At 35.1% G+C, this 20792-nt stretch overlaps 1 protein-coding gene across 2 annotated transcripts in view; it reads right to left on the reverse strand.

Annotated features, from left to right (window-relative positions):
* Positions 1-20792, reverse strand: part of DLK1 (delta like non-canonical Notch ligand 1) — a 43362-nt gene that overhangs the window by 11827 nt on the left and 10743 nt on the right. For both annotated transcript variants that reach the window (XM_074291262.1, XM_074291263.1), the window contains one exon: positions 2570-2711. In XM_074291262.1, coding sequence (XP_074147363.1) covers positions 2570-2711 — 142 coding nt within the window. The remainder of the gene's footprint in view (positions 1-2569; positions 2712-20792) is intronic.

Consider the following 20792-nt stretch of genomic DNA (forward strand, 5'->3'; position numbering starts at 1 on the left):
TTTCTAGTTTTTTTTTTCACTCCATAATTCACCCATACTTGCATAAGCATCCATTTTCTGTCTCCCTGCCTGGACACTGACTGTGATCTCCTTATCTCCTTTTCTGAGAAACTATGGCTTCCTATAAAGATTCACTCAATCACTACCTTCTGCAGAAGGCCTTTTCTGTCCATCCTAGCTGTTCATGCCTAGCACTCTAGGATGAATGACCTTGTCACTCAGTCAGAAACCAAAGTTTCCTAAGTACTTGTTCTGTTAGGCATTGTACAAAGATAGGCAAAAGCTAATCTATGATCTCAAGAAGCTCACCTTCTAATGGTGGAAACAATATGCAATTAACCAAGTGCCAACAAGCTATATAAAATAAGAATCAATACAAGAAAATCACCAGAATTAAAAAGGATCAAGAAATACTATTCTAGAAGGCAGAATGTTGGCTATACTTGAAGAAAGACTGATGCCTACTTTTTAATATATCTTGTATATTCTTACACATGTACATATTCTCTCCCAATTAGAATAAAAGCTCCTTGAGGGTAGGAAGGTAGAAATTACATTTCATTCTTTTTTATATCCCCAAAACTTAGCACCATTTCTGGTACCTAATAAGGTGTTGAAAAATATTTGTTGATTGACTGATTGATTGACTTGACTAAATGATGTGAACAGTTATAATTTGTTTATCTTGATATTATGTCCTTGTTTAGTTTGGGTTCTTGGGAGGTGGAATAGGATGTGGCCAAAACATCTCTGGGGGAAAGTGTGGTGACCACAAGTTCCCATTTCTATGGTGTTCAAAGAAGTCCATATCTCTATAATTTATACAACTAATTATTATTATTAAAATTCCCAGTGAGTTCTCATGGTAAGATGACAAAAGGTCTAGATTTGGACTCAGAGGACATAGGATTGAATCCTGAGACCTATGTGACACTGAGGAAGTTATTTAATCTCTCTGGGCCTGCCTTAGGGTCACAGTTATAAAATGAAAGGATAGGATCATATAATCTCTAAGATTCCTTCTGGCTCATAATCTATGGTCCTACAACACATAAGCTTTTTGTTTTGTGTTTGGCCCAACTCACTCATCAATTATATCCAGCTTCTTTTGATCAGAGAGATTATCTTAAATTGTTTTCTGCTTTGATTTTTTGAAACTATGGAGATTGAATGTGGTTTGAAGCATAGTATTTTTATTCTTTTTTTGTTGGTTGCTTTTTCTTTCTCATGTTTTTTTTCTTTTAATATGATTTTCCTTGTGAAGCATGACAAATGTGGAACTATGGAAGAACTGCACATATTTAACTTATATCAGATTGCATGTTGCCTTGGGGGAAGAAAGAGAAAAAATTAAAACACAAGGTTTTGCAAAGGTGAATGTTGAAAACTATTTTTGTATGTAGTTGAAAAACTAAAATACTATTAAAAAAAGAGGAGTATTCCTAGATAGTTATACTTTTTTTCCTATAGTTCTTTCTATTGTAACGCACACTCTTAGTACCTCTGGTGTAAGGGCTTACTTAGCTCTCCTAAGGGCTGCTCATCCATCTTTGGTATCCACCTTCACCCAACTTTCACTTGTGACTCTAAGAAGCTGTAACATGTTCAGTAGTCTCACCATGATAAAAGCATCATAGGAGATGGCCTAAACCAGGTTGAGAGTAACTGGCAAGCCTCAAACCTGCCGGTGTTAAAGGAATGTCAGTACATGAAGAGTTTCCCTAATAAAATGAGTCAGGTGAGAACAATTATTCCAATGATCATGAGCTGAAGCAGGTTCTGTGGTGTACATAGAGCTTAGTTAGACATTGAAGAGTCTGATTTTCATCCATGGTCATCCACGGTATCCCAGGATCTTTACTTTTGTTCTGTTGCTGGCCTTTAATGACTCAGGAAGAGAGAGTGAAGATGGAAACTTTGTATAACTCTTCCTTACTCAAACCCAATTCACACACAAGTCAAAAGTGTCATCATCTGTGATATCATTGGTCCTCTTTAAAAATAAAGGGAAAAAAACCACAACTATAGTAACAACTGTACCTAATGTGTTCATTCATGATGATTGAAGACAATAATTATTCTATTGCTCTATTAGTGTCTATTATGTCTATGAGACATACCAAGTACAGTTGGGAAAGCACTGGATGTGGTTTCAATTCATTTAACTTTTCTTGACCTCACCACTGTTCTAAATTCCCTTCTAATTCTGACATTCTATTTTGTGGTTTTGAGGCTCCTTCTGCCTATAACATTCCATTTTCTATCATTCTAAAGCTATTTTGATCCATAATATTCATAACCTAAGTTAATTTCAAACCCTGACATTCCAAAGTTCATTTTGGCTTAATTATATTCTGTGTTACATGATTATTTACTCTCTTCAACCTCTGACTTTGTAGGACACTGTGACTCAAAATACCTTTAACCCTGTTTCTCCTCTTCCAGAAAAGGAGTCCCTAAAGAGAGAAATTCCTACCATCTGAAACAGGTTTTCACTAAAAGGATCTTTGTGGAATCAGAAATGGAAACTACATAGAACATTCATAAATTGCTGAAAGTGAAAATTTACCCATTGATAACACAAGGTCCTTCCTTAAAATGACAGTTTCTTCCTGAAGAGCCAGGGGCACAAGAACATCTGGATCCATTTTCCTCAGAGCCAGTGCATGTCCCATTCTTGTGGCAGGATTTGGCAGCACACAACTGGAGATCTAAAGAAATATTCAACATATTCAATAATATTCCCTCTCATCTGGAAAATCCCCCCACCCAAAAGCTCTGCTCCACCATCCTGCTGTTCATTTCTACTCCTGTAGAATAGATGATCACTTATTATGGAATTTTCCCCATTCTGAGTGTCAAAGCTTAATAGGCCAAAGTCTCCCACTGTATCTAGGGTCCTTTCCAGTCTTGCTGATCTATATCTGGCCAACGGATCCAGATGGCTCCATAGGAGCAGGTAAGACTGGTAATTTTGCACAGCCTTTCCTCACTTCAATCATTTACTTGCATGTCATGGCATTACCTCCCTGATATCATTGCATCTTCAAGAAGAAAGTATAAACAAAAATAATCTATCCAAGGCTTATCAAAAAACAATGGCTTTCTGGTTTGTGTTGTACCAGTCAAAAGAAACAGCCCCCAAAACAAGGAAGCAGCAAGTGTGGAAGAGAAGAAAGAGATGCATAAAGAACAGGGTTCAAAGGAAAGAACAGGACCCACATGTACAAAAATGTTTATGGCAGCTCTTTTTGTGGTAGCAAAGAATTGGAAAATTAGTAGATGCTCATCAATTGGGGAATGGCTGAACAAGTTGTGGTATATGAAGGTAATGTAATATTATTGTTCTATTAAAAAAAATGATGAATAAACAGATTTTAGAAAGGTCTGGAAATAACAGCAAGAATATACAATGATTAACTATGAAAGACTTGGTTCTTCTCAAAATTGAACTAGATAAACTCTAAGGTTTAGCATTCTTTGAATGATTCCGGTCTCAATTCTGCCACAAAATCATTGAACAATCCCAATAGACTTTTGACCGAAAATGCCATTTGCATCCAAAAAAAGAACTAAGGATACTGAATGTAAGTCAACACATTCTGTGTTCACTTCTGTTTTTTTCCTCTTTCCCATGGTTTTTCCCTTTTGCTCTGATTTTTCTCTCCCAACATAATCCATAAAGCAATGTGTATTAAAAATAAATGAATTTATTAGAAAAAAAAAGAATAGAGTTCAAGGAAAAACAGTAGAAGCTAAAACAGAGGAGCTGGAGACAAAACTAAGAGAACAAACTAAGTATAAACTAATATATCAGGTAATCATTCATAGCAGTCAGGATTTCTACCTTCAGCAAAGCCTTGAAAGTAGACATTTCAGTACAGAATATTTTTTGATAACCAAATCAATAAAATTATCTTGCCTTCTACCTTAGCTAAAGTTATCTACACATCATCTTCAAAATATATTCCATTATCCAGCATTTTAATTTGAGCTCAGATTACTCTAATAATCTCAAAGGCCAGTTGCCTCTTCTTTCTACTAATCCAAATTCTGTCTTCCCTTTATGGTAGCATTTCTGATATGAATAAGAGTCAGACTTGATTACCCATAAAGACCCAATCACCACTGAGATTTGATGATGCTATGATCCAAGGTTCATCTGTGCCTTCCATAAAACCTTTGCTGATAAATCCAGTTTGTAATAATTTTCCCCTCTTCTTATTTTCTATAATCTATCCCATCTATTTGAATTTTCCATAGATACTTTATCTGGCACAGGTAGACTTGAACTGGCAATTACAATTTCACTGTTATTTAATTGTTCTCATGTTAATTTTCTCTCTTAGCACTGTTATGACCTTCTATTTTCTTGTTCTTTTTTATTGATTTTTAAATAACATTTTATTTTTCCAAACACTTGCAAGATAGTTTTCAACCCTTTGCAAAACCTTGTGTTCCAAAGTCCCCCCACTTTCCCCTCTCCCTCCCTTTTCTTTTGAATTTTTTTTTCACAATCTCTCACAATGTCGAGGTTTCATATACCAGATCCCCTCTCTGCCTCATTGGTCTCCTAATGTAAAAGACTGATTGTCATAAATTTAGCTCAGCCCTCCCACCCCATCTGCATAAAAATACAGCAAAGTAGCCTAAAATATAGAAACATTCAATCAATAAATATAATTTTTAAAATGAGAATTTCAGAATTGTGGGATAGAATGAGTCCTGGACTGAAAGACTTGTATTTAAATTTTGGGCAAGACATTTTCCTTATTTGGACCCCAGTTTCCCCCTCCCCCATCTCTGTAGAATGAAGAGTTGAGCTAGATAAATTCTAAGATTTGACATTCTTTGAATGTTTCTGGTCTCAATTCTGCCATGAAATCATTGAGCAGTCAGTGAAAGTCACTTATTTCTCTTCTCTGGGTCCCATTTTCTTTATCTGTAAAGTAAAAAGACTGAACTAAATAGTATCTGGGTCCCTCTCAGTTCTATCATCATATTATTCATAGGATTTAAATTTATTATTTCTGATAAGTCTGAGAATTCTGGGAAAGAGAAAATGGATTTTGCCCAAGGCTAGAGTGTGTCATAGAGCTACTGGTTATGCTCTGTAATTAAGAAATGTCCTAGTGAAAATACTCATGAGAAGTATGGTGGTTAAAAACTTGCTGTTAGGAGTGATAACGAAACAAGTTGGATTGAGCTGCCCTAGCAGTCAGAATGATTGATTTGGTGCTGAGAAGTCAATGTGAATGGTAGGGAAAGGAAATAGCTAAATATATGGAAGTTGATTTAGCCATTCCTCAATAACAAAATGGTAAAGGGCTGTACATAATTCTTGAAAGAAGAATAGCAAACTATTGACAATAATATGCAAGATTACTCCAAATTACTAATAAAAAGGAAATGCACAAGATTACCCAGATGGCAAAGAGGAGAGATGACAAAAGATGGAAAGAATCTCTTAGCATGTGCATGACACATAGTAGACATTTAATAATGTTTATTGAGAGTCAGTGTTGGAAGGAGTGGTTGCAGTGAGACAGGCACACTAACATACTATCATGAGTGTTAAGAATTGGGTCAACTTTCCTAGGATATAATTTGGAATATAAGCTTTGTTTTTAAAGTAAATAAAAAGTAAGTAAAGTTAAAAAAAATTCTTGATTTCCCTCAGGTTAAAGACAAAAAAAACCCCATTCACATTGAAATATCTAAGGTAATACTTTTTTGTGCAGTCTCAAACAACTAGAAACAAAGTAGGTGCCCATCAATTGGGAAGAGCCAAACATTTATGGGTAAGAGAATATAAAGGAATATCACTGAACCATTAAGAAACAATGTATATGAAAATTCAGAAAGGCCTGCCAAAATACAAACTGATACAGACAGGAGTAAACACAATTAAGAAACTATATATAATGACAACAATGCAAACAGAAAGTATATATGTTCACACCAACACACACACTTAAATGAAGGCTATGTAACTGATTTTAATGATGGCAACTAGGTGGCAATAAAGTGCATGGGAACCCACTGAAGTCAGACTCCTTTCTGAGTTCAAATCTGAGCTAGCTATGTGACTCTGAACAAGCCATTTAATCCTGGTTGCCTCAATTTCCTTATCTCTAAAATGAGCTGGAGAAGGAAAGGGTCTACCAAGAAATACCTAAAGGGGTCATGAAGAGTCAGACATGAATGAAACAGCTGAAGTGAAACAAGAATGATTATAAATGAGTTTAAGTACTAGAGGAAAGTTGGGGAAATTAAACTCCCCATTATTTCTGAGGGTATAAATTCGAATGGGCAATACTGTGCATACAATCAAACATGGTTGATATGTTAGTTTTGCTGAAGTGATTTTTAATTCTCATTCACAATTAATTTTATTAATTAATCTTTCTTTTCTTAATCTTTGTTACAAGAAATACCTCACCAAGTTGAGGTCTGAGAAAGACATTCTGGAGAATAAAAAAAGTTCAACAACAAAAGGTAATCATAAAAATAAGATAACATTATTTTTTAAGTCAATTCTTCATATCTTCAGGAGATTTTGTAGCTTGTGAGCCACAGCTGTTTCTGTGGGGATGTAAATCCCTACAAACTGAGGTAAAAGGAGAGTCAGGTGGGAATGGAGGGAAAAGGAGGGGGAGAGAGGAAAGGGAAGGGAAAAGGGAAAAAGAGATAGGGAAAAGGAAAAGAAAGGGAAGGGGAAAAGGAAGGGGAAAGAGAAAGAAGAAGGAAAAGGAGAAGAGTAGAGGGAAGAAGAGGAACAGGAAGAGGAAAGGGGAAGAGAAGGAAAATGGGAAGAGAAGGAAGGAAGAAAGGGGAAGTTTAAGTTAGTTTAAGACCAGAAGTCAGGTGAGTCAGAAGAGGAGGTTCCATGTCAGTTAAACTGAGGATGTACAACTCTATGAACAAGAACTTTGTAACTATTTATAAAACTCCCTAAAGGATATTAATTCAAAAACATTTAATAAGCATCATGCTACCAGTAGGGTTATAACAAAAGCAAAACACCATCTATTCTGAAAAGACTTGCATAATTTTTAAAGTCAGTTGAGGAAAAGAGAGTAGACAACACTGGCCAAGAAAGATCAACACAAAATACATAACAAAGTAACACTGACAGGAAAGGTGAGATGTTAACATCGGAAAAATAAGGATATGGGAAACAACTCTATGCAACACATTTTGCCTGCTGTTTTTATATCTCTTTTCAAACCTTGCTAGCAAATGGGAAAGCTAAAGGTTACCAGGCAGTATTATGTCACACTTCCATAACTGCATCTTCCCACAAACATTTGTTTCTCAAAAAGGAAGCAAAATGATCAATAAAAGCCAATTGAATGGCAGATTAAGTAAGTACATGTTCAACACAAGAAAATATAATGATTATTTTTTCATCTCTCTGTGGAAATCAGGCTTTCAGGCTCAAGTAGCCAAGTCCTATTTGTGGTCAGTTAAGCCTTGTGATCTATATTGTCTACTTGGGGATTACCTTCTGCAGAAATAAAATAGATAGGTATCAAATCTGGTCAGTAATAGGGTAAACACAGAGCAGGGATGGGAAGGGTAACAGCTCATTCATCCACAACCAAAGTCTGGATCTAAAAGTTGTTGTGATTTATTGTGCTGACGGAGGATTTGGAAAATGTGTACGTCTTAAAAGGGTCCTTAAAACAATTTGCTATCTTCTGTTCCATCTATTTTCTTTTTTTTTCAATTACTAAGCATTTATTAAATCAGGTATGATACAAGATGCTACAGATACAAAATCAAACACCATGCAGTTAATGCCCTCAAGGATTTTAAGGGAAGATGGTCATGTTCAGAAGAACAAGTGGTAGCAATAACAAATATCCTACCATCATGGAACTATCAGTAGAACTGGAAGGAACCTTAGAGGTCACCTATTCCAATCCTCTCATTTTATGGATGAGAAACTCAAGCTTAGAGAGAGAACACACCAGAACAAGAATTTGAACTCAAGTTCCACTGGACCCCACTCAGGCTGTATGAGTCAAAAGTATAAAGAGAACATCCACTCCCCTCCTCTGAAAAAGATTTTAATCTTTGGGATTCATTGAGGCAGAGCTTCTAGGACTAAGAGGTGAAAGTCCATTAATATTGGGCCCTGCTCAGACCACAATTGCAGCATTGCATTCAGGCTCAGGCACCACATTTTAAGCAAAAAAAGAGAACTTTCAGAGAAGGGAAATCAGCCTGGTGAAGGGCCTGGCTTCTATGCTATGGAAGAAGTAGTTGAAAGAACTCAGGATGTTTGCCCTGTAGAACAAAAGACTAAGATACATTGAATAGAGCTAGACTTAGAGACTTCTGAGTTCTGTTCCTGCTTTGAATATTTACTGGCTGTGTATAACTGACCAACCCCTTAACCTCTTGAGCACTCAGTTTCCTCATTTGTAAAATGACAGGATTGGATACAGTGACTTCTAAGGTCCCATTTACCTCTAAATCTGACCCTGTAGATTTTAAAGGGTTTCTACGTGGAAAAAATTATAAGGCTTATTCTTTTCTTTGTTTCAGAGCACAGGAATGTAAATAGTGGATGCATTTCAGAGACACATTTAATCTGGATATCAGAAAACAAAACAAAACAATAATTTAATATAATCAAAACTATCCATTTTGCAATTCATAATATATTCTAGTTCTTCTTTGGGCATAAATTCCTTCCTTCTCCGTAGATCTGAGAGGCTGTCCTATGTTCTTTTAATTTGTTTAGAGTATTACTCTTTTTGACTAAATCATGAAACCATTCTGACCTTATCTTGGCATTGGTCAATCCCTAGTTTCTGCCACATTATTTTCTAATTTTTCCAGCAATTTTTGTCAAATAGTGAGTTTTTATTCCAGAAGCTGGAGTCTCTGGGTTTCTCAAACACTAGATTACTATGATCATTGACATTGTATCTTGTGAACCTAATCTATTCTACTGACCAACTACTCTATTTCTTAGCCAGTACCAAATGGTTTTGATGACCACTGCTTCATCATATAGTTTTAGGTCTGGCACAGCTAGGCCATCTTCATTTGCATTTTTTCAATTCCCTTGAAATTCTTTTTTTTATTATTAATGTTATAATTTTTAAAAAATTTTGACAGTATATATGCATGAGTAATTTTTTATAACATTATCCCTTATATTCATTTTTCCAAATTTTCACCTCCCTCCCTCTACTCCCTCTCCTAGATGACAGGCAATCCCATACATTTTACATGTGTTACAGTATAACCTAGATACAATATATGTGTATAAATTCAATTTTCTTGTTGCACGTCAAGTATTGGATTCCAAAGGTATAAGTAACCTGGGTAGATAGACTGTAGTGCTAACAGTTTACATTCAATTCCCAGTGTTCCTTCTCTGGGTGTAGTTGTTTCTATCCATCACTGATCAACTGGAAGTGAGTTGGATCTTCTTTATGTTGAAGATATGCACTTCCATCAGAATATATCTTCATACAGTATTGTTGTTGAAATGTATAATGATCTTCTGGTTCTGCTCATTTCACTCAGCATCAGTTGATGTAAGTCTCTCCAAACCTTTCTGAATTCATCCTGCTGGTCATTTCTTACAGAGCAGTAATATTCCATAACCTTCACATATCATAATTTACCCAACCATTCTCCAATTGATGGACATCCATTCATGTTCCAGTTTCTAGCCACTACAAAAAGAGCTGCCACAAACATTTTGGCACATACAGGTTCCTTTCCGCTCTTTAGTATTTCTTTGGGATATAAGCCCAATAATAGCACTGCTGGATCAAAGGGTATGCACAGTTTGATAAATTTTTGGGCATAGTTCCAGATTGCTCTCCAGAATGGCCGGATTCTTTCATAACTCCACCAACAATGTATCAGTGTCCCAGTTTTCCCACATCCCCTCCAACATTCATCATTATTTGTTCCTGTCATCTTAGCCAATCTGACAGATGTGTAGTGGTATCTCAGAGTTGTCTTAATTTGCATTTCTCTAATCAGTAGTGATTTGGAACACTCTTTCATATGAGTGGATATAGTTTCAATTTCATCATCTGAGAATTGTCTGTTCATATCCTTTGACCATTTATCAATTGGAGAATGGTTTGAGTTCTTATAAATTAGGGTCAGTTCTCTATATATTTTGGAAATGAGATCTTTATAAGAATCTCTAACTGTAAAAATATTTTCCCAATTTGTTACTTCCCTTCTAATCTTGTTGCATTAGTATTGTTTGTACAGAAACTTTTTAGTTTGATGTAATCAAAATCTTCTATTTTGTGATCAATAATGATCTCTAGTTCTCCTCTGGTCAAAAATTCCTTCCTCTTCCACAGATCTGAGAGGCAGACTATGCTCTGTTCCTCTAATTTATTTTTGATGTCATTCTTTATGCCTAAATCATGGACCCATTTTGATCTTATCTTGGTATATGGTGTTAAGTATGGATCCATATCTAATCTTGCCATACTAATTTCCAGTTTTCCCAACAGTTTTTTTTCAAATAATGAATTTTTATCCCAAATGTTGGTATCTTTGGGTTTGTCAAACACTAGATTGCTATAGATTTACCCTTTTTTGCCCTTTGTACCTAATCTGTTCCACTGATCTATTGGTCTATTTCTTAGCCAATAGCAAATGGTTTTGGTGACTGCTGCTATATAATATAGCTTTAGATCAGTTACACCTAGACCACCTTCATATGACTTTTTTTTTATTAATTCCCTTGAAATTCTCGACATTTTATTCTTCCATATGAATTTTGTTGTTATTTTTTCCAGGTCATTAAAATAGTTTCTTGGGAGTCAGATTGGTATAGCACTAAATAAATAGATTTAGTTTGGGGAGTATTGTTACCTTTATTATATTCACTCGGCCTATCCACAAGCACTGAATGTCTTCCCAATTATTTAAATCTGACTTTATTTTTGTGGCAAGCGTTTTGTAATTTTGCTCATATAATTCCTGACTTTTCTTTGGTAGATGGATTCCCAAATATTTTATACTCTCAACATTTGTTTGGAATGGAATTTTTCTTTGTATCTCTTGCTGTTGCATTTTGTTGGTGATGTATAAAAATGCTGAGGATTTGTGTGGATTTATTTTGTATCCAGCAACTTTGCTAAAGTTGTGAATTATTTCTAATAAATTTCTAATAAAAAAATTAGAATCTCTGGGGTTTTCTAAGTGTACCATCATATCATCTGCAAAGAGTGACAGTTTGATTTCCTCATTACCTACTCTTATTCCTTTAATCTCTTTCTCGATTCTTATTGCCAAGGCTAGCATTTCTAATACAATATTGAATAGTAATAGTGATAGTGGGCAAACTTGTTTCACTCCTGATCTTATTGGTAAAGGATCCAGTTTATCTCAATTACATATTATGCTTACTGACAGTCTTAAATATATGCTCCTGACTATCCTAAGGAATAGTCGATTTATTCCTATACTCTCAAGCATTTTTATTAGGAATGGATGTTGGATTTTATCAAATGCTTTTTCTGCATCTATTGAGATGATCATATGGTTTTCATTAATTTGATTATTAATATGGTCAATTATACTAATAGTTTTCCAAATATTAAACCAGCCCTGAATTCCTGGTATAAATCCTACTTGGTCATAGTGTATTATCCTGGGGATGATTTTCTGAAGTCTTTTTGCTAATATCTCATTTAAGATTTTAGCATCAATATTCATTAAGGAAATAGGTCTATAGTTTTCTTTCTCAGTTTTTGATCGACCTGGGTTAGGTATCAGTACCATGTCTGTGTCATAAAAGGAGTTTGGTAGGACTCCTTCATCCCCTATTTTTTCAAATAGTTTATATAACATTGGGGCTAATTGTTCTTTAAATATTTGGTAGAATTCACATGTAAATCCATCTGGTCCAGGGGATTTTTTCCTGGAGAGTTGATTAATAGCTTGTTCTATTTCTTTTTCTGAAATGGGACTATTTAAGCAATTTATCTCCTCCTCTGTTAAAGTAGGGAGCCTATATTTTTGGAGGTAGTCATCCATTTCACTTAAGTTATCAAATTTATTGGCATAAAGTTGGGCAAAGTAACTCATTATTTCTCTAATTTCCTCTTCATTGGTGGAAAGATTCCCCCTTTTCATTTGCAAGACTAACACTTTGATTTTCCTCTTTCCTTTTTCTGATCAGATTTACCAACGGTTTATCTATTTTATTGGCTTTTTCATAAAACCAACTCTTAGTTTATTAATTCAATAATTTTTTTTACTTTCAATATTGTTGATTTCTCCTTTTAATTTTAGTATTTCAAGTTTGGTTTTTGGTTGAGGGTTTTTAATTTGGTCTTTTTCTAGCTTTTTAAGTTGCAGGCCCAATTCATTAATCTTCTCTTTCTCTATTTTGTTCAAATAATCCTCTAAAGATATAAAAATTCCCCTTATTACTGCTTTAGCTGCATCCCACAAATTTTGGTATGATGTCTCATCGTTGTCATTATATTGGGTGAAATTATTAATTGTTTCTATAATTTGCTGTTTCAACCAGTCATTCTTTAAGATGAGATTATTCAGTTTCCAATTACTTTTTGGTCTATTTACCCCTAACTTCTTATTGAATGTACTTTTTATTGCATTATGATCTGAGAAGAAGGCATTTATTATTTCTGTCTTCCTGCATTTAATTTTGAGATCTTTATGTACTAATATATGGTCAATTTTTGTATAGGTTCCATGAACTTCTGAGAAGAAAGTATACTCCTTTCTATCACCATTCAGTTTTCTCCAAAGGTCTATCATCCCTAGCTTTTCTAATGTTCTATTTACTTTTTAAATTTCTTTCTTATTTGTTTTGGGTTTGATTTGTCTAATTCTGAGAGTGCAAGGTTGAGATCTCCCACTATTATAGTTTTGCTGTCTATTTCTTCTTGCAACTCTCTTAACTTTTCCTTTAGGAAGTTAGATGCTATACCACTTGGTGCTTATATGTTTAGTATTGATATGGCTTCATTATTTATGCTACCTTTTAGCAGGATATAGTTTCCTTCCTTATCTCTTTTAATTAGATCAATTTCTGCTTTTGCTTGATCTGAGATAAGGATGGCAACCCCTGCTTTTCTGGCTTTACCTGAAGCATAATAGATTCTGCTCCAACCTTTTACCTTTACTCTGTATGTATCTCCCTGCTTTAAGTGTGTTTCCTGTAAAAAACATATTGTAGGGTTCTGATTTTTGATCCAGCCTTCTATCTGTCTCACTTTAATGGGAGAGTTCATCCCATTCACATTTACAGTTAACATTACTAATTCTGTATTTCCTGCCATTATATTATCCCCAGATTATGCTTTTTTTCCCTTGACCCCCCCCCTGAATCTCTTCCACAACATTTAATTTATGGACCCGACTTGTGACGTACAGCCCTCCCTTTTTAGTATCCCTCCCTCCTACTTCTAAGTCCCTTCCCCTTTTTTGTACCCTTCCCTTGTTCCCCTTTTCCTTTTCCCTTTTCCTATCCCCCCCTTTTAATGAGATGAGAGAAAATTCTCTGAAAAACAAATATGTCAATTATTTACTCTTTGAGCCTAATCTGATGAGAGTAAGATTCACACAATGATTCTCCCCCTCTCTAAATTTCCTCAGATGTGGTAGATTTTCTCTGCCTCTTCCTGGGATCTAGTTTCCCTCTTTTTATCACTCCTTCCCCTTTTGCTGATACTATCCCCTTCCCATTACTACTTCCCTTTTTTTTATATTATATTAGTAAAATCAAATTATCTATGTGGACTTTCTGTATAACCACAACAGAGATACAGTTCTCAAGAGTTCTTTTTTACCTTTTTCTGCTTCTCTTCAGTCTTTGGATGTAGATCAAATTTTTGTTTAAGTCTATTTTTTTTTTCTTAGAAACAAATGGAATTCCTCTGTTTCATTAAATGATCATCTTCTTCCATGGAATAAAATGCTAAACTTAGCTGGGTAGTTTATTCTTGGTCGTAATCCTTGTTCTTTTGCCTTTTGGAATATCAGGTTCCAGGCCCTTCGATCCTTTAATGTGAAGGCAGCCAGATCTTGAGTGACCCTTATTGTGGCACCTTGATATTTGAATTGTTTTTTCCTCACTGCTTGCAATATTTTTTCCTTAGTTGGTAGTTCTGCAGCTTAGCCACAATGTTCCATGGAGTTCTTTTTTTAGGGTCTTTTTCAGAAGGTGTTCAATGAATTCTTTCGATGCCTATTTTCCCTTCTGTTTCTATTATCTCTAGACAGTTCTCTTTGATGATTTCCTGTAAAATAGACTCTAGGCTCTTTTTTTGATCATAGTTTTTGGGAAGTCCAATGATCCTCAGATTATCTCTCCTAGATCTATTTTCCAGGTCTATAGACTTTCCCAGTAAGTATTTGACATTATTCTCAAGCTTTCCTTTTTTTTTTTTTTGTTTTTTTGTTTTTTTTGTTTTGTTTTGTTTTGTTTTGTTTGACTGATTCTTGGTTCTCAATAAATCATTCATTTCTATTTGTTCCGTCCTTATTTTTGATGAGTTATTTTCTTCATTCACATATATTTAATTATTTTGTATATGCCCAATTGAATTTTTAAATGAATTCTTTTGCTCTGTTGAATTTTTTTCCATTTCACTAATTTTTTAGTGAGTTATTTTCTTTTTCCAATTCAGAAATCCTACTTTCCTGTGATTTTTTGACCTTTTCTAATTCACAAATTTTGTTTCCCTGCACCTCCTGTGAAATCTCGATTTTTTTCCAACTCAACTTTCAGGACGTTGTTATTCTTTATTATAGCTTCTCTTTCCTTTCTCCATATTTCTTCAAACTCTCTTAACTTTTTAATAGTCTCTTCTAAGAGAGAGTTATGTGATAGGGGGCAGGTATCATTCCCCTTTGGGTGTTATCTGCAAACTCTCTGCTGTTAGCTTCCTTGGAGTTGGATACCCACTCTTTCTCTGTGTAGAAAGTGTTAATCATTCTCTTCAGCTTCTTACTCATTGTTAAAAATCTGTTGGGGTTTGCCCTTGGAGTAAGAAGTTTATTTATTTATTAACCAGCTTCCTCCCAGACAGGAGGTAGAATGCAACAATCCTGTGATTGGGCTAAGAGAGAGCTCTGGGAGAGAGTTCCCTTCCCCCCTCCCTGGAAATGCCTCAGAGCTGATTAGTACAGCTACTTATGAGGAGTGCTCAGTGAAATACCCTCACTGTGTGGCCTAACCACTGGCTGAAACTCACAAACCCTAGCCAATGCCTCCCATGAGGCCGTGGATATCAGCAGCTGATGTGAAAAGTCCCTGTGCTCAAACCGGAATGTCTGCCCAGAAACTGTGGTCCCTACTTCAAAGGTTCCTCTTCTCTGGGAGTTCTGCCACTGCTAGAGTTCCACTGCCTCAGGTTGAGCCCCACACTATATGGATTAAAGGCTGCCTCAGGCTGTGTCCCCACTGTTCAGGCTCTTAACTACCTCAAGGAGAAGCCCCAGGCAGCAGAAGGTGGCTGCACAGCAGTGCCAAGATCTATTAGGTCACCTCCAGATTGGGGTGGTTCTAGGATCTGGCTTTATATTTTAAAGTGGCTTGATTTCTCTTCTGATCTTCTGTTTTATAAGCAGAGAAGAGCTAACTGCCTGTGTCAGATTCCTCTATCTCAATGGCTTCTCTGATCCCACAGTTCTCCCCAGCCCAATCGGCACAATGTATTAGCACCTAACCTTGTCTGTGCTAGTCTTTTTTTTTTTCCTCCCCTCGGAACCAACCTGTTGAAATTCCAGATTCTCTTCAGCTGGTAAGTTGTGCTTCTAATCCTTGTGGTTTTTATCAGTCCAGCATTATTTTTGAGGCTGATTTAACTAATTGGTAATGAGGGAAGAAGGGAGCTTGCAAATTTGCGTGTATCTTCTTCGCCATCTTGGCTCCGCCCTCCTGTTCCATCTATTTTCAAATTTTTAACCTAAAATCATCCCCTGGAGTAATTTCATAATATAAAAGTTGTTTTATCTTATTAATCTCTAACTTCTGAAATGCAATGAATGACTTGAGAAGTTCTTCTTTTAGGTGCAGATGGACAGAATATGTGTAAATAAACAAACAAATAAACATATATTTATATGTGTATACATATATACACATGAATGAATGAATGAATGAATGTCCCTCCAAGAGTTCTGATCTAAATGCAATTTGAGGTCAGTTTTCTGAAAGCCACTAACCTTCCAATTTAGGTTAATAAATTTTCAATCATCTTCCCTTTTTTAATCTTGCCAAATCCCTATTTAAATTTTAAGCATATTTAATATTATTTCAGGGCAGCTAAGCAGTAAGTGAATAGAATACCAGATCTGGAGTCAGGAAGATTCATCTTCTTGAGTTCAAATCTGGCCTCAGACACTAATCTGAGACACTTGGCAAGTCAATTAACTCCATTTTCCTCAGTTTCTGTAAAATGAGTAAAAGCAAATCACTCCAAGACCTCTACCAAGAAAATCTCAAATGGGATAACAAAGGTTGGATATAATTGAAATAACTGAACAATTATATTATTTCAAAAATAATTCAATTAATCTATAATCAGCAAGGAACTTCCTCCATATGAACAAATTACAACCTAGTCATACCTTCTCTTCCTGTGCAATTTTTGTCCATGTCTTCTTACACATAGTACTTATTTATAATGCTGAACACCTCCCTTTGCTTCATTTGTCCCATTTTGTTATGTTTTATGGATTTCATTTTAGCAGTGCTGTGTAGCAGTTGGGCCCCTGCCATATATGACTCTCACTGGATAACCAGTCCATACCTTTTTTAGGTGATTTTTACACCTGATGATGCCTTTCACACTTCTCTGGACTCCCAACTCATGCCACTGATATATTATAGCTGTTTTTTTACATTTTTGGAGATAGGAATTACTTTTGTATTTGTAGCCCCAAGACCTAGAAAAGTGCCTGGCTTTTAATTGAATTTAATTAATTGCTCAATTATTAATAATTAATTATTGCTTAATTGATTAAGTGATTGACTGAAGAAACTAAAGATGTTAAGCATGTAGAAGAGAAGGGAAGATGGGAGAGGGGAATTTTTTTATATTTATTTGAAGGACCATTATGTGAATGAGGGATTTGGCATTCTACTTTTCTCTAGGGAATACAAATAGGAACAATGAGGAGAAGCTGCTGAGAGGCTGATTAGGGTTTAAAGTAAACAATGATTTCCAAACAGTAAGAGCTCTCTTAAAATGGAAAGATCTATTTTATTTGCTACTGAGTTTCCCATCATTGGATGTCTTTGAGCAAAACCTGGATGACCATTTGCAAAGGTTAATGTAAAGAAGATTCCTGCTCAGATATAGATTGGAATAAATGGCCAGGTCTGACCACCTAATGTAGCTTCCACACCTCTCAGCCCAGAGATATCAAAGAGGAGCTGGAAAGTCAGCAGAAAAGGTCTGTGGAACCAGAGTGGGACCCTAGTTTGAGACCCCAGCAGTGCAATCCCAGTGCAGGTTGCCCTCAGTTCCAGACCAGACTTCAACTTCAGCAAGGCTAGACCTCTGAATCAGCAGCAATGCTAAAGGCTTATGGACCTCTCAGCCCAGGGACCCCAGTGAGAACTGAAAAGGTCAGTTGAGATTGTCAGTGGCAATGGTTGAGGTCTACTGTGCAAATCCAGTACAGCCTTATCAGTGCAGCCACAGCCTCTGCCAGTACACTAGATCTTACAGCTCCAGTGAGGTGAGGACACACCTTACAGCTCCAGGGCAGAAAAAAAGGGCTTGTGTTCAGATTCCTAGAGGAATTTCTGAAAACAGCAGCATAAAAACCCAGATGCTTGGTTTAGATAGTGCACCTTCCATATTGGAAACAGAGTCCTACTTTAACAAAAAGTTTAAAGCCAAGTAATAGGCTAGGAAAATGAACAGAAAAAAAAATGTTTCTAACTATTGAAAATAATTATGAAAGCAATTGCTATGATCAATAAACAAATTTTAAAAAATAATTATAGTGAGAAAGAGGATCAAAACACACACTCAGAATATGATTGCAAAGTCAAAGGTCCTACATCCAAAGCCTCCAAGAAAAATAATAATTAGGCTCAGGCCATGGAAAAGCTCAAAAAGGACTTTGAAAATCAATAAGAGAGACAGAGAGAAAAAAAAAAGAGAGAAAGAATTGAGAGAGGTGCAAAAGAAAGTACAAAAAGCTAATGAGAAAAAGAATGCCTTTAAAAGTAAAATTGGCCAATTGGGAAAGGAGGTATTTTCCCTGAGGAAAATAATTCCTTAAAAAATAGAATTGAGCAAATGAAAGCTAATGACTTTATGAGAAATCAAAACACAATAAAGCAAAACCAAAAATGGAAAAAATAGAAAAAATGAAATATCTCACTGGAAAAACAACTAACCTGGAAAATAGATCGAGGAGAAATAATTTAAAATTAATGGTCTATCAAAAGTCATCATCAAAAAAAAAAAAAGCCTGGAGATCATCTTTCAAGAAATTATCAAGGAAAATTGTCCTGATATTCTAGAACCAGAGGGCAAAATAAAAATTGAAAGAATCCACCAATCACCTCCTGAAAGAGACCCCAAAATAAAAACTTCCAGGAATATTATAGTCAAATTCTAAAACTCCCAGGTCAAGGAGAAAATATTGCAAGCGACCTGAAAGAAACAATTCAAATATAGTGGAGCCATAGTCAGGATAACACAAGATTTAGCAGTTTCTACATTAAAAGACTGGAAGGCTTGAAATATGTTATTATGGAGAGCAATGAAGCTAACATTGCAACCAAGAATCACCTGCCTAGCCAAACTGAGTATAAAAAAGACCAGAGCTGAATGGAAAATTTGATTTTCAAATACAGAACTCTGAAGAAGCATAAGGAGATAATCAGGAAAGTGATATAATAAATTAATCTGTTTACATTCCTACATGATGCTTGTAACTTATTAGAGCACTCTCATTATTATGTCGATTAGAAGGAGTAAATATAGACAGAGGGTACATATATGAATTGAATATGAAGGGATAATATCTTTGTTTTTTATAATGATGAAAATAAGAGGTGAGAGAGAAATGTACTGAGAGAAAGGGAAAGGGAGAAGTGGAATTGTGCAAATTATCTGCCATAAAAAAAGAGCAAAGAAAAAGCTTTTATGGTGGAGAAAAAGAGGGAAAGGAGTGAGTGAGTGAGTGAACCTTACCCTCATCAGAATTGGTTCAACTAGGAAATAATAGACATATTCAATAGGGGTATAGTGGGAGGTAATGATCAGTAGCAAAATAATTTTGAGGAGGGACAGGTTGAAGGGACAGAGAGAATAAGTGGAGGAGAATACAATTAGCAATTGTAATTGTAAAAAAAATCTGAATAAAGTTTCTCTGATGGAATATTATTGTTCTCTGGAAAATGAGAAACAGAATGCTCTTAGGAAAAAAAGAACTTGAAAAGTCCTGCATGAACAAAGTGAAATATATTTTTACAAAGTAACAGTAATGGTCTGGAATGATCAGTTGTAAATGACTTTGTTATTCTCAGTAGTACAATCGTCCATACCCACTCTGAAGGACTTAGATGAAAAATCCTATCCATACCCAAAAAAGCAACTGATTGAGTCTGAATATAGATTGAAGCATTTTCTATTACTCTATCTCTCTCTTTATAATAAAACTTAATTTTTCTTGAAGGTTTTTTATTTTCATTAGGATGAGAGATCTATGTTTTCTTCCACAACTTGATTGCTATGCAAATTTTTTGCATAACATCACATGTTATTTCTTAATTTTGGGTGGGGATAAACATTCTAGAGCTCAAAAATCTTAAAAACAAATGTAAAAATATTTTTTAAAAATAAAAAATAAAGTTAGCAGTGATGTCTTACTTGCTGAATATTAGTGACCTATTTTCAATTCTTACCCTTCTTGGTCTTTCTTCAGAATTTGAAACTGCTGACCAACCTTTCTTTTATATTATTCTCTTCTGATTTTTCTCCAAAATTTCTAACTACTTTGAAGTTTTCTCTCTATTTGGGGATGGAGTTTTTGAATTTTTTTTTCATTAAACCATTCTATTTTAGTTTGTCTCCTATATTCCTTTTAAGTTTTCTCTGCTGAACCATCAACCATATCCCACTTTGTAACGGTGGATATACACCAAAACTCCATCCTCAACTCTTCTCTCTTCTTTCTACATTCTTTTAGTGACCTTATCAAATCCTCATTAGTTTAATAATCATGCCGAATCTACATATTCTGTTGGCTGGGGAGGATAAAAGAAGAAGTAATGGGTAGCAGTTTAGATTTCATTATTAAAGAAATTTCTTAAAAATTAAAAATAATCAAAAGTTCAATAGTCTACCTGAGAAAATAAAAAGTTCTTCCTCATATAATATGATTTTTTTCTAGTATGGATAACATTATTATGGATTTCCCTGGAGATTTATGAAAGTCTTAAAGCAAAGATTGAATCACTAGTTGTGTATGTTGTCATAAAAACTTTTTTTGGACATAGGTTGGATTATATAGTCAATCAATAAACATTTGTGTACCTTTTCCATGCCAGCCATTCCAAAACTTCTATGATTATGTACCATCTTTGCAGAAGAAAAAATCTCTTCTAATAAGATTAAGACATTGGTAATTAGTTCCCCTGGATGGAATCCAAGTTTGCTCTTTATAAGTTTTATCTTACACAGAATAGCCATGTTTTATGACATCCCTGTATATAATACCTCCATAATTTAGGTAATCCCAAAAATAGTAAAGATCACAGGCCAGAGGTGATATAGATAGTGGAAAGA

The sequence above is a fragment of the Sminthopsis crassicaudata genome, chromosome 2, assembly GCF_048593235.1.
Source record: "Sminthopsis crassicaudata isolate SCR6 chromosome 2, ASM4859323v1, whole genome shotgun sequence".
Taxonomy (NCBI): domain Eukaryota; kingdom Metazoa; phylum Chordata; class Mammalia; order Dasyuromorphia; family Dasyuridae; genus Sminthopsis; species Sminthopsis crassicaudata.